Here is a 12,500-nt window from a genome sequence, read left to right on the forward strand (position 1 = left end):
TGTGCATATACGTCTGCGTTTGTGCACATATGCCATTTATTTCCTGTCACCAGGTAACCGGGAACAAGATGACCTCGTTGAACCTGGCCACCATCTTTGGGCCAAACCTGCTGCACAAGCAGAAGAACTCCGACAAGGAGTTCAGCGTCCAGAGCTCGGCCAGGGCCGAGGAGTCCACCGCGGTCATCGCCGTCGTCCAGCGCATGATTGACACCTTTGATGCTCTCTTCATGGTGCGTGTCCGCAACCTGCATATATACACTCTCACCCACACATACACTCACGTAACCTGCATATACACACTCTCACCCACACATACACTCACGTAACCTGCATATACACACTCTCACCCACACATACACTCACGTAACCTGCATATATACACTCTCACCCGCACATACACTCACGTAACCTGCATATACACACTCTCACCCACACATATACTCCCGTAACCTGCATATACACACTCTCACCCACACATACATGTATACTCACACACACACACTTGCTCATTAGCAACAGTTCACACATATACTCCCGTAACCTGCATATATACACTCTCACCCACACATACACATATACTCCCGCAACCTGCATATATACACTCTCACCCACACATACACATATACTCCCGCAACCTGCATATATACACTCTCACCCACACATACACATATACTCCCGCAACCTGCATATATACACTCTCACCCACACATATACTCACGTAACATGCATACTGTATATACACTCTCACTCACACATATACTCCCGTAACCTGCATATATACACTCTCACCCACACATATACTCACACTGTAGCTCATTAGCAACAGTTCTGAATTGGGAATTTAAGAACTACTTTAACATTTGGAGTCCATAAAGCTCTATCATTTAAAAACACATCTCTCAATTTGGCATATCTACACTCTACAGTGTTGGCCTTGTCGTGGTGCTTAATCTATTATGAAGGGTCTAAAGATAGGTTCGGGACACTGAAGTTATTGTTTCCATAGAATGGATAAGGAAACATCACCTTTAAGTGAAGCTGTTTGAGGTCTTTTGAGGACTAACATGCCGTTGTAAACTATAACAAACAGTAAATTGTCCCACAATGACATGAGCAATCACTGCTGGAATGTGCCAAGCGTGATGCATGTCTCCTCTTGGCCCAGCTCATTATGTTGACACTACTTTTGTCCCTCTGTACCTGTCTGTCACTCAATCGGCCCTTTATCCTCCGTCTCACTCGAGCACCACTTGTGTCCCATTCACAGTGTGGGCCGAGTGAGCGCGATCGGTTTACTTTGGGACTGGACGGCTCTGACAGACAATGGGTCAGTCTTAGGTCGAGCAAACACAGTGGGGCTTGGTGCCGTAATGAGGCCGCGAGCCTCGAGTAAGGAGGGTTAGGGCTAAAGCCTGCTGCCGGGCCTGGAGCTTTGAGTCGGAGCCAGAGGGGTTATCAGTTAACTGGGGACAGACCAACACAAGCAAGGGCCAGCCACAGTGTGGCAAGTCTTGGTGCAGGCTGTTGGGGTTGGTGTGTGATATTAATAAATATCCCATTTCCCCTCGTGTCATTGTCCCAGCCTGTAACCTGGATAGTTCAAATGAACAAATGAAGTTGTATTCACAGCATATTGTGGGCCTTTTCACATGTAGCAGATGTGCACACACTGCTCAGTGCTGTTTATGACCATTTTGATTGCTCATTTATCCAGATTGGACTTTTATTAGTTGAAGCCCAAGTTGAGCTGGACAAGAGAAATAGCTGATGACAGTGTGGACATGTTTGCTTTCAGAGCTTTAGATGTCAGGCTCAGCCTTCACATGAACCCTGTCTCCATGCCAACACATTTGCTCTGTTGTTGACAGTCAATGAAGGGATTGTTAAAGAATCAAAGACTCCTTGTTATATAAATCATTAAACTTTCAATTCAACGAATGTCACTGAAAATATATAGTTACACTGTATATATTATGATCTTTACATTTACATTAATTTGACACCAAACACTTTCATTTAAGAAACAGTGTCAAACTTCATTGGGAGACCGTAGAATAAGTGTTGAGTAGCGCTAGTGTATATGACAAAATAACAAACAACAGGTTAAAATAGGTGCACAATAAGCATTAGTTAGACATGTTAGGAATAGAGATGCTAGGAGAGAATATGCACATACTGCTCCATGGGTTAACACTGTTGTTGTGTTGTGTTTGTGTTGTGGTGGTGTAGGTACCACCTGACCTGCAGAATGAGGTTCTAATGAGTCTGTTGGAGACAGACCCTGACGTGGTGGATTACCTGCTTCGGAGGAAAGCATCACAGTGAGTGGATGGGTACACACTAATACACATGCTCACACACAGTCTACACACACCAACTCGTATGCAGACATCATCAAAGTCATTACACCATACAGGATGCTCCTCAGTTAGTCTGTGGTAGAATAGTGCTGTGTCTCCCTCTACTGGGCTGAGAGATATACTGCACCTATACTGATAGGCAGCATATAAACTACAGTGCACAATGAAATCTTGTTTAAATTTAAACTAATATTATGTTCAACATCTTGTTAAGTGTAACATTAAATTTATTTCATACCATCTCTGAACTTTATCTTCAGTTTGTTTTCACATTTCTTTGGTGTCTGCAAATCCCCTGATCTGGTCGGACATGTTTACTAATCGTCGTCATCCTCCTCCCCCTCTTCCATCTCTTCTGTTTAGTGATGTTTTAGAGTTTTAGAGTTTAGAGTGTCTCTGTCCAGACTCCAGTGCGTCCACTCACCTGTGTGTCCTTCTCGTAGGAGCCCTGACCTGCTGCGCTCCGAGGCCTCCTTCACCATCAGCGAGCGCCGCTCGTCCAGCGACTCCAACAAGGCGTCCAGCGGCGAGCTCTCTCCCTACGACAACAACTCGCCCGTGCTGTGTGAGCGGAGAGGGACGGAGGGTGCGGGCAGCAGTGTCGGCGGCGGCGGGTCGTCTGGACCAGAGCGGCTCTTCCGGGTTCCGGAGCAGTACGCGCTGGTGGGCCAGGTGGCCGGCAAGTCCAGGGAGAGCAGCAGCAGCAGCAGCTTGTGGTCACCCACTAAAGGTGAGCGCGGAGGCAGGTTGGCAGAAAGTGTGGTCATCTACCTGGGTTCTTCAGGTGGAGATGCACTCTTAAATCAATCACTTTCGCTTCAAATCCATTCTTACTCTTCACCTGTCACATTGCCATTAGTCATCTGGTCTCAAGTCTAAACCTGAGTGTTACATTTCAGATACTGTGTATTTTAAAGTAATTCTGACTAAATGATGTAGATATATTCCATAAGGCCCTAGTCCTAGTGTTGGAGCTGTCTGTGATATATGTCTCTCTCTCGCTGACTCTCAGACGTATCCGAGGAGCATGTAAACATCTGGGGGGCCTGGCACTCCACCCTCAAGCCTGGCCTGAAGGATCAAGCCTATACAGGTAGAATACTGACATCACATCTGTCCCACGCACATCAGCACGGGGTTTGGGGCTCTCTCTCTGCTTCTGTCCACATCCTGCTGCTCTAGTGGTGTTTTGGACCAGAGACAAGAATCCATCCATGTGACACCAACATCACTCTCGCCTCTCTTAGGGTCGCATGGCAACGTCTCGGAGGGGAGTTCCCGCAGCTCTCAGGAGGGCATCGACGGTCACCATGGCGACGGGCGGCACCAGCCGCGGCAGCGGGCCCAGACTCACACGGCGGTGAGCCCTCAGCCGCACCTCCTGGCGTCGCGCTCCTGCAGCAGCCCCCACTCGGCGTCCAGCTCCTCCGAGGACCTGCCCCTGGGCAGCAGCCACGCCAACCAGCACCACCACCACGTGGCCTTCGCCAAGCAGGGCAGCAGGAAGGACTCGCGCCCGCCGCCCCCCGTTTACTGCGGCCACTCGGCAACGGGCAGTGCGACGCTCCCGCCAATCTCTCGCGCCCACCAGCAGGGCAGCGGGAGGTCGGCTGTGCAGAACTCCACGGCGCCCACGGGCACGGTGCCCAGCAGCTCAGACTGGCAAGACTGGCAGAGGGACCGCTGGCACATCTGGCAGCTCCTGTCCTCGGACAATGCCGACACACTGCCCGAGACGCTGGTGTGAGGGAACACACACACACGCATTCACACGCTCTCACACACACAGGACCATTAACTCACTCTCGCTGCCTCACCAGTGCCAACCGCCCATTACTGTCCATTACCGTGTGCCAGGTCCTGACGGTATTTTTTATTTGTTTTTGCGCCGTCATCTTGTGATGTTGCTATGGTCACCATTGTGTTGCTGCAGTGTCTTCTGAAAGCTTGGGTGGTGTGTGCTAGTGGTTGCCATGGTTTTTGCTCAAGTCTTGCCATGATTCATCAGTGCCACCTTGGATACATCACGCATTCCATCCCATGTATCCGACCAGTGTTCTGAATCCTCCAAGAGCTATGAAACAGCACTTACATGAAGACTCACATAACCTGTCACTAATCTTTGCTACGCTAGTGAATGTGTTTTGTGTAATGTGGCTTCTGCAGAGGGTGTGTGGTCCTGTCTAGTCAGACCTACCCACTCCCATTAAGCCAGACTAAAAGCCCTGACACAGGTACCGGTACCTCAAACCCAACCACTCTTGCTCACCATGACCTTACATTGTCGTTGTGAAACTGACAGAAATCGTATTATTCTTTTGTAAAAGAAAAAAACCACATCACAAACACAACCTTTCAAATAGTGAGTTGCTGTGTGCTGGTCTTTTTGGGTGGTGTGTGCACTGAGACATGAGAACCTGGTGACAGATGTCGTGCGTCACTGCGCCTGGTGAATGGGGACCTCCCCACGTCTGTGTGCTCAGGCATCACGAGTAAATGATGAATTGACTAGAATCGCTGCTACTACCCGTATAAACGCACAGACTCAGTTTATATAGGCCTCCTCTGATCCCCTTGTGAACACAAAGCTTTCCCTCGAGACTTCCTCATGGGTGAGTTTTTACTTTGGTTGATGTGTTCAGAGAAATAGAAGATGTTTGTGCCAAAAGATGCCACGTAAATCCTGCCGACAAAACCGATGAAAGCCCATACCCCAGTGTACCTCAGTATACTGCATAGATAATTAACACTGTGAATATTTATGTCGTAGTGCTTTGCTTTATGTGGTCACACAATCCTTCATTAGATCCGTAAGATGTACATTTAGATCTTGTACCATTGAACAGTTGCTATCCTTTAAAACACTCATTTAAATTGATCTCTGACCACCAAACATTTTGAAGATCAAAATAATCATACCTAAATACCACTGGTATGGCTTGTTTAAGGTGGTACTAGTCATTGGCAAATGATCTTGCACACTTATTTTATTTGTATTTTACCAATTGTTCATAACATTTTTGGTTTCTTTTCCAGAGAGAAAAGTGCTTTTTTAGTCCAAAAAAGGGAGCAGTGACCATTTGGTTTCTAACAAACTTAAATAACTTTTAACCCATAAAGGTACCAGTAAAATACATTATATAAGTCAGTGTATTTGTTAACATTAACAAACCCTGAGCCTCTTATATCACATACATTAACATGTTTCATTGCATTCCTTAGCAAGAACTGAAGCATGAACAAATATTAACTAGTGTTTTGTTTTTGTTGAAGTTTCTGTAACAATTCTATGTGAATGAATGAAACCTGAATGTAAAGTGTAACCCAAAATAGGTTCATATTAGGTCAATAATTCGAATAGGTTACAGGACAGAACTGACATTGTAGAGTACTTTTGAAACATGCCAATGTGGCTCTTCAAAAGTACTCTTTTTGTGAAGAATTCATTCTGCAGATTGTTGGTGGGGTCACATTTCTCAAAATCTGTGCTGGTTTGGATTTCAAGGTCACGTTTTATAATGCAGTATACCTATATGAAGCCATATGAAATATTTTGATACCAATATCTCTTACAGTAAAGAAGCATTATTGAATTAGACATATTTCATCATGATATATAGTGTATGTGGCCATGTGATACAGAGACAAGAGTGTTTTTCTACAAAGGGTTCCCCCTACTGGCTCTGAGTGGGTACTGACACATCACTACACCTGCATCAGTAGGCTATAGTTTCTTTTCTCTCCTTTCAGTTTAGGTATATCTAAATTTGGCACCTTAACACATATTGAGGGAAGTCAGTATGCAACCCTTGACTTACAGTAAGTGACAATTGAAAAGTTGTGTGCCAAATTGTAAATCAACTCAATGTTCCATCACAAAAATGTAGTGAACCTGTTTAACTTTCACTGAAAATGATGCATTGCAAAGGCACTTGTCTCAGTGATTAAATTTTTGTCGTAGACTTTGTGAGAAATGTTGCCAAATACTCATCGGGGTCTGTGTTTCACGTGCCAATTCTTCTCTTGTGAACTAAAACATTGTGACAATTCATCCTTTTATATAGGAAATGAAGCCTGGTCTAAGGAGTTTATTATTTTTATACTACTATATTGATTGTACAGGTGTGTGCCAAGGTGTATGTAAAAACGGGATTCAGGATCATATAACCGTTCTGATCTGGCCATCTAAAATGAATGAATGAATTTTGTTTTGATTATCTGGGTTGGAACAAGCCAATAGACATGTTCATCTGGCATGAGTCTGCTCTGTGGAGTTTTTAAAGAGCAGTGTCAAAAGTGCTTCTGATAGAATCTGTAACAGGTGCAGATGGATTAGGGCCTTCAAGAGTCATGGGACCTCCCACAGCACCGTTAGCTCACAAGGTCAATGAATAGCTGGATTTCCACACGATTTTTTAATTAAAATTTTGCCCGTCTGAGTACGAAATACCGAATGGAATGGAAAACCTGCAGGTGTGTCTGGCATTAGCGTGTCTGCAACAAACGGAATAAGTGAGTGGCTCATTGGGGGAAAGAGTTCAGAGCATCCACTCACAAGAGGATATTCAATGTCCCACTGATCTGCCTATCAAGATTTGGTCATTCTGGCCCGACTCATTACAAAGTGGTTAAACTGTTAACTGTGAACACAGTTATTAAAATAGCCTGATGTCAAGGAGAGTCCCAGAGATGTTACCAACACTAACTCCCTTGTATAATATTTGCTGCAAATACTATTGCATTCAAGTTTGTCCGTCATATAGATATTTGCTGGCAAATATGAGCTGTGTTGTGGTTGAGTGGATTATGTTTGTTTTAATCCATGTCGTGTTTAAAGCATTTTTTTAGTCCATGACTCTTTGCCAAGTGTTGTAGTCTCTTTTGGTATTCAAAAGCGGGCTTAAATTTGACATTTTTCTAATGCTATGAACATTGCCATGAATATGGAGTAGCATTCCAAAAATATCAAATATTTGATACTTTTTGTTTTCTCTTGGAGAGTCAACATTGATGTCATTTGGGTGTTATTTGTGCCATATTGTCTCTTTATCAAATATTATTTGATACTATAAAACATTCATGCTGAAGCTTTTGTATTCTGTGGTCCAAATGTAAAGTTATATATTATTATCATTAATATTGGTATACAGTGTTGTCAAGGAACAGTTTGTACTCAAAAATATTAAAGAATTTTTTGTACGGTCTGACAGTGCTCAGAGGCTTGCATTGGTGATGTTCTGTTGTCTTAATATTGAATTATGTCCTGTTGGAATAAATGAAAGTGCAAATTCACATATTTTGTTGAAGTTAAATTATTTTCTCTCATTTTGTGAGGGACCATTATTTAGCTCTTGCGTTACCATCCGCATTAGGATCTATATACAATGATGGTCAAAAGTGTTGGCACCCATGCTAAAATTTAATAAAAAAGAGGAATATAAAATCATCTTTTGGAAATTGATCTTAATGCCTTAAGTAAAAAAAATGAGGAAATATCCAACCTTTAAGGACACATGTTTGTTTGTGAATGAATAATGTATCATAAACTAGAAAAACATTTCCTGAAGGAAATACAGTGCATGAAAATGCAAAAAATATGATGTAAAATATCATACAGAGTAAAAACAAACTATATTGGTTGCTAGGTAGATGAGGTTTAATATAGTTAGAATGACTGAACAGTTAAATAGGTGGATAGTTTAAATGGTTAAATTATTTGCTAGGTAAATGAGGTTTAATATAGTTGGAATGACTGAACAGTTAAATAGGTGGATAGTTTAAATGGTTAAATTATTTGCTAGGTATGAGGTTTAATATAGTTGGAATGACTGAACAGTTGAAACAGTTGAACAGGATGTGTAGTCTTATATTAAGAGAATGAGACTGTATGCTTAAAGCCTGAGAAACTGACAGTTGATGCAGGTGACCTGGCCACCTGGCACAAGATTCTAATTGCTGTGATGTCATAAAGGCCTAATAGTTTTTAATTAATAGTTTAATCAATCAATCAATCAGTTGAACTGGCTCTTTGATGGGGCATAGATGAGCAGCTGGAAGTTGATACAGGTGCAATTCAAGTTAATTAGCCCATTGTGATGTCATCAGCCTAATGTTAAGTCTATGGGGAAATTTTGAGTAGTTTTTAATAAATAGTTTAAAAAGTATAAAAGTTACAAAGATGAAAAATACATTGCCCAGATGTCCTAAGTAAGACCTACGTAACATAGTTTGAATGAAGTTTCTACGTTAAACGTAGAAACTTCTAACCAAAGAACAGTACAGTGCGTCATGCACTGTAACAACACTATGCCAATCTCTAATTCCAAAGGCCAAGGGAACTTTATTAGGATGCATAGTATCCTAGATCCATAAAATAACTGGCCTTTAAAAATCTGCCTGCCTCTATGGGGATTTAACATAGGAGTGCCAGTACTTATGACCCCTGTATTTTAAGGAAGAACATTTATTACAGTGCATGAAAATGCACTGTACTGTCCTTCCTAGGCCTCTTATTCTTCTTCTAACGCAATTAATGCAGCTTCAACAGCTTAACGTAGAAACTTCATTTAAACTGTGTTACGTAGGTCTTACTTAGGACATCTGTGGAATGTATTTTTCAACTTTGTAACTTTTATACTTTTTAAACTATTAATTAAAAACTGTTCAAAATTTCCCCATAGACTTAACATGGGCTGATGACATCACAATAGAACCGTTAAGCAATTAGAATCCTATGCCAGGTGGTCAGGCCACCTGGATCAACTGCCAGTCTCAGGCTTAAAGCATACAAACTGGCTCTATTAAGACCAAGGGAGCAGGCGAACGTTCGGAGAGCGTAGACACTATGGCGGATCTGAGGCTAAATAGTAGACCAGTTCACCTAGCCATCCCCATTGAAGCCCATTCAATTTTGGCGCCACTTTGACATCAAATAGCGTTACAGCTGAAGCGTTTTAAGCCTTTATATGAACTTTTTCTATTTCCGGAGTAATACAACATTGTGTGATTGGCGTCATAACCTCGTAACTGACTTACAGACTGAGTAATACATTTTTTTCCGAAATCAATGCTAAAGTGACGTAATAAGCATACAGCCAGAGCGGGTGAAAGCATTGCACAGGAGCAAAATAACCGTGTTCTCTGGATAAGAACGAAAGCATTGGAGCACAACATTTCAGTGAAGTTTTGATGGATTGACAGTAGCCTAGGCTATGAATGTGGCGAGTGCTGTTTATATTAAATCACATTTATCTACGAACAACTAGGACATTTAGAACAGTAATGTAGACATGGTGGTAACGAAGTAAGTGGCTACATACCCAATCTCTCGGTGCAGCTATCACAAGAGTTACACAAGTCAGACTATGTGCCTATGATACATTTACGTTCCCTGAGCCAACAGGAAACGGTTGAAATTTGCTTCACCCGCCTCGATTGACGTCTAGGTGATGACTCTGCCCATATCTTTTCCTGTCTATGATTAAGACTACACACCCTGTTCAACTGCTTCCTCTGCCAAAAACTGTTTCAAAATAAAAGTCCTCACTATAATATTTCACAGTTAAACAATTTAACCCTTTAAACTACTGAACTTTTTTAACTGTTCAGCCATTGTAACTGTTACTTGTCATCAACTATAACTCCTACCCACTGTAGCTAGTTAGCATGGTCAGCATAGTTAGCATTGCTAACATTGTTACCATTTTAGCAAAACTGTTAAAAATGATTAGCTAAGTTAGCTAAGTTACATGGTTAGCATAATTAACATATTAGCATAGTTAGTATGTTAGTTAGCATAGTTAGCATACTACTAAAAATGATTAGCTAGGTTAGCTAAGTCACATGGTTAACATAGTTAGCATGTTAGCATTGTTAACATTCTAGTTAGCATTACTATTAAAAATGATTAGCTAGGTTAGCTAAGTCACATGGTTAGCATAGTTAGCATGCTAGTTAGCATTGTTAGCATAGTTATCATTAGACAAAACTATTAGAAAACATTAGCTAAGTTAGCTAAGTAGCATGGTTAGAATAGTTAGCATGTTAACATAGTTAGCATTGTTAGCATAACTGATAAAAATGAATAGCTAAGTTAGCTAAGTCACATGGTTAGCATGTTTACATTCTTAATATTTTAGCTTAACTGCTATAAATTATTAGCTAAGTTAGCTAAGTCATATAGTTAGCATTGTTAGCATAGTTAACAGCATTAACATTATTAACATTTTTAAAAAAAACTGCTAGAAAACATTAGCTAAATTAACTAAGTTAAGTAACTTGGTTAGCATTATTATCTTTGTTAACATAGTTAGCATAACTGCTAGCAAACATTAGAGCCATTCCAACTGTCAGTTATCGTCAACTATCTACCTAAAATATTTAACCATTTAAACTATCCACCTATTTAACTCTTCAGTCATTCCAACTATATTACACCTCATCTACATAGCAAATAATTTTACCATATAAACTATCCACCTATTTAACTCTTCAGTCATTCCAACTTAAACCTCATCTACCTAGCAACCAATATAGTTTGTTTTTACTCTGTATGATATTTTACATCATATTTTAGCATTTTCATGCACTGTATTTACTTCAGGAAATGCTTTTCTAGTTTATTTATGATACATTATTCATTCACAAAGAAAATTGGAAGATGATTTTATATTCCTCTTTTTAGTCAACTTTAGCATGGGTGCCAACACTTTTGACCTGTACATTTCACTGTACATTTTTCATTCATCCCTTAGTTTCTTTTCTATCCTGCTGTTGACACCACAAGATGGCAGCACATGGTCTTGTCTTAGACGTAGACTTTCTCCATCAGCACTTGAAAGTGGCCTAACAGCCTACAGTATGTGCAATATGTAAACTCTTAGTTTATCAGGGTTATTAAACAAACAGCAGTATGATAGTAATTGAATTAGTGACATGGTGGATTTCATTACTTTTTTCCATGATCAACACTGTAAAACAGTGACAGGACGTCTGTATTCTTGGTGAGAAAAAAGCCCCTCTCAGACCTTTCACTGTTGTCATTGGCCTCTGCCTGTTAGAACTGAGACATTGAAGGAAGTCAGATAAACCTTTAAGGCAAAATATCCTGATGCCTGCCCTTGCTGAATGCAGTGTCTGGTCAAAAGATGGCAATGTCACATGGTTAGTGAAGAGACCAAATGTTGAATGTCATATAAATAGCGTCTGGGCACGGGAATGAACATTTTGTCTTTTACTGATCTCACTGGAAGCTTTTTTTCTGCCCGCCATTCTCAGGCCAACTCTCTAACCACCTACCTGACATCACCGAGGGAGTCTGGTCCATCCAACGTGGTGGGAACAGGCAGGACTGGTCTGTGTTTGGACACCTTTGCATCTGTGATATCTGGCCGCGCACCAACCATAACACTATGCAGTTCAGTGAGAAGGCAGGAGAGAAAGGCTGGCCTTTTGTGCTGAACACATTCTTCGAAGGCGTATTCATCCATTTTATAGATGGAGCCGGGGTGATTCAGGGTTGATTTGCTAAGGACAGAGTACTTTTTGACGTGTCAATAACTGCACATTCTGATGGCGTGCTCTCCTCTGTACAATGGCTGTTGTATTTTCCTTGAGGCCAGGGAATGCCAAAGGCTCAGAGAGCTCCTGGGTCTTGTCCTCCCCAAGTTTCCACTAACTGCTTCAACAGGTCTCTGGACAGCAGCCAATCACAGACACCCAGGTCAGCCTCGACCAATCAGGGACCCTTCATCTTCAAATAAAAACAGGACAGCTGCTGTCTGTTTCCAGGCCTAAGTGGTGATCTGCACAACGATCAGAGAGTTTTCAGAAAATACAGTGCTACCACAGTAACTAGCTACAAAAACATTTGTACTTTTCATACTTTTTTCTTCAACTTATTTTACAGAGAAGCAAGGGAAATGTAATGGATGTAGAATGTGTGACAAACAATGAGAAGACACACAGTCGCACCAGCACACCAGCACGTCTGGACTTACTGGATGTACATTGTGATTGCTTACAACAATACCCCGCCCTGTCGCCATGTGATTATGGTCTGTGCCTGGATCCACACAGCCATGTGTTCAGTCGCAGTCACCATGTTCCCACAGCACTCCCCAGAGTCCATCAGTCACT

At 41.7% G+C, this 12,500-nt stretch overlaps 1 protein-coding gene across 3 annotated transcripts in view; it reads left to right on the forward strand.

Annotated features, from left to right (window-relative positions):
* Window positions 1-7,655, forward strand: part of LOC121696960 (rho GTPase-activating protein 6-like) — an 89,798-nt gene extending 82,143 nt beyond the window's left edge. For 2 of the 3 annotated variants that reach the window (XM_042078157.1, XM_042078159.1), the window contains exons 9-13: window positions 54-233; window positions 2,233-2,324; window positions 2,804-3,093; window positions 3,376-3,456; window positions 3,611-7,655. In XM_042078157.1, the coding sequence (XP_041934091.1) occupies window positions 54-233; window positions 2,233-2,324; window positions 2,804-3,093; window positions 3,376-3,456; window positions 3,611-4,110 (1,143 nt within the window). In that variant the 3' untranslated portion in view covers window positions 4,111-7,655. The remainder of the gene's footprint in view (window positions 1-53; window positions 234-2,232; window positions 2,325-2,803; window positions 3,094-3,375; window positions 3,457-3,610) is intronic. The other variant, XM_042078158.1, reaches the window with a different exon arrangement.
* The last annotated feature ends 4,845 nt before the right edge of the window (window positions 7,656-12,500 follow it).

Source organism: Alosa sapidissima, chromosome 22, assembly GCF_018492685.1.
Source record: "Alosa sapidissima isolate fAloSap1 chromosome 22, fAloSap1.pri, whole genome shotgun sequence".
Lineage (NCBI taxonomy): Eukaryota > Metazoa > Chordata > Actinopteri > Clupeiformes > Clupeidae > Alosa > Alosa sapidissima.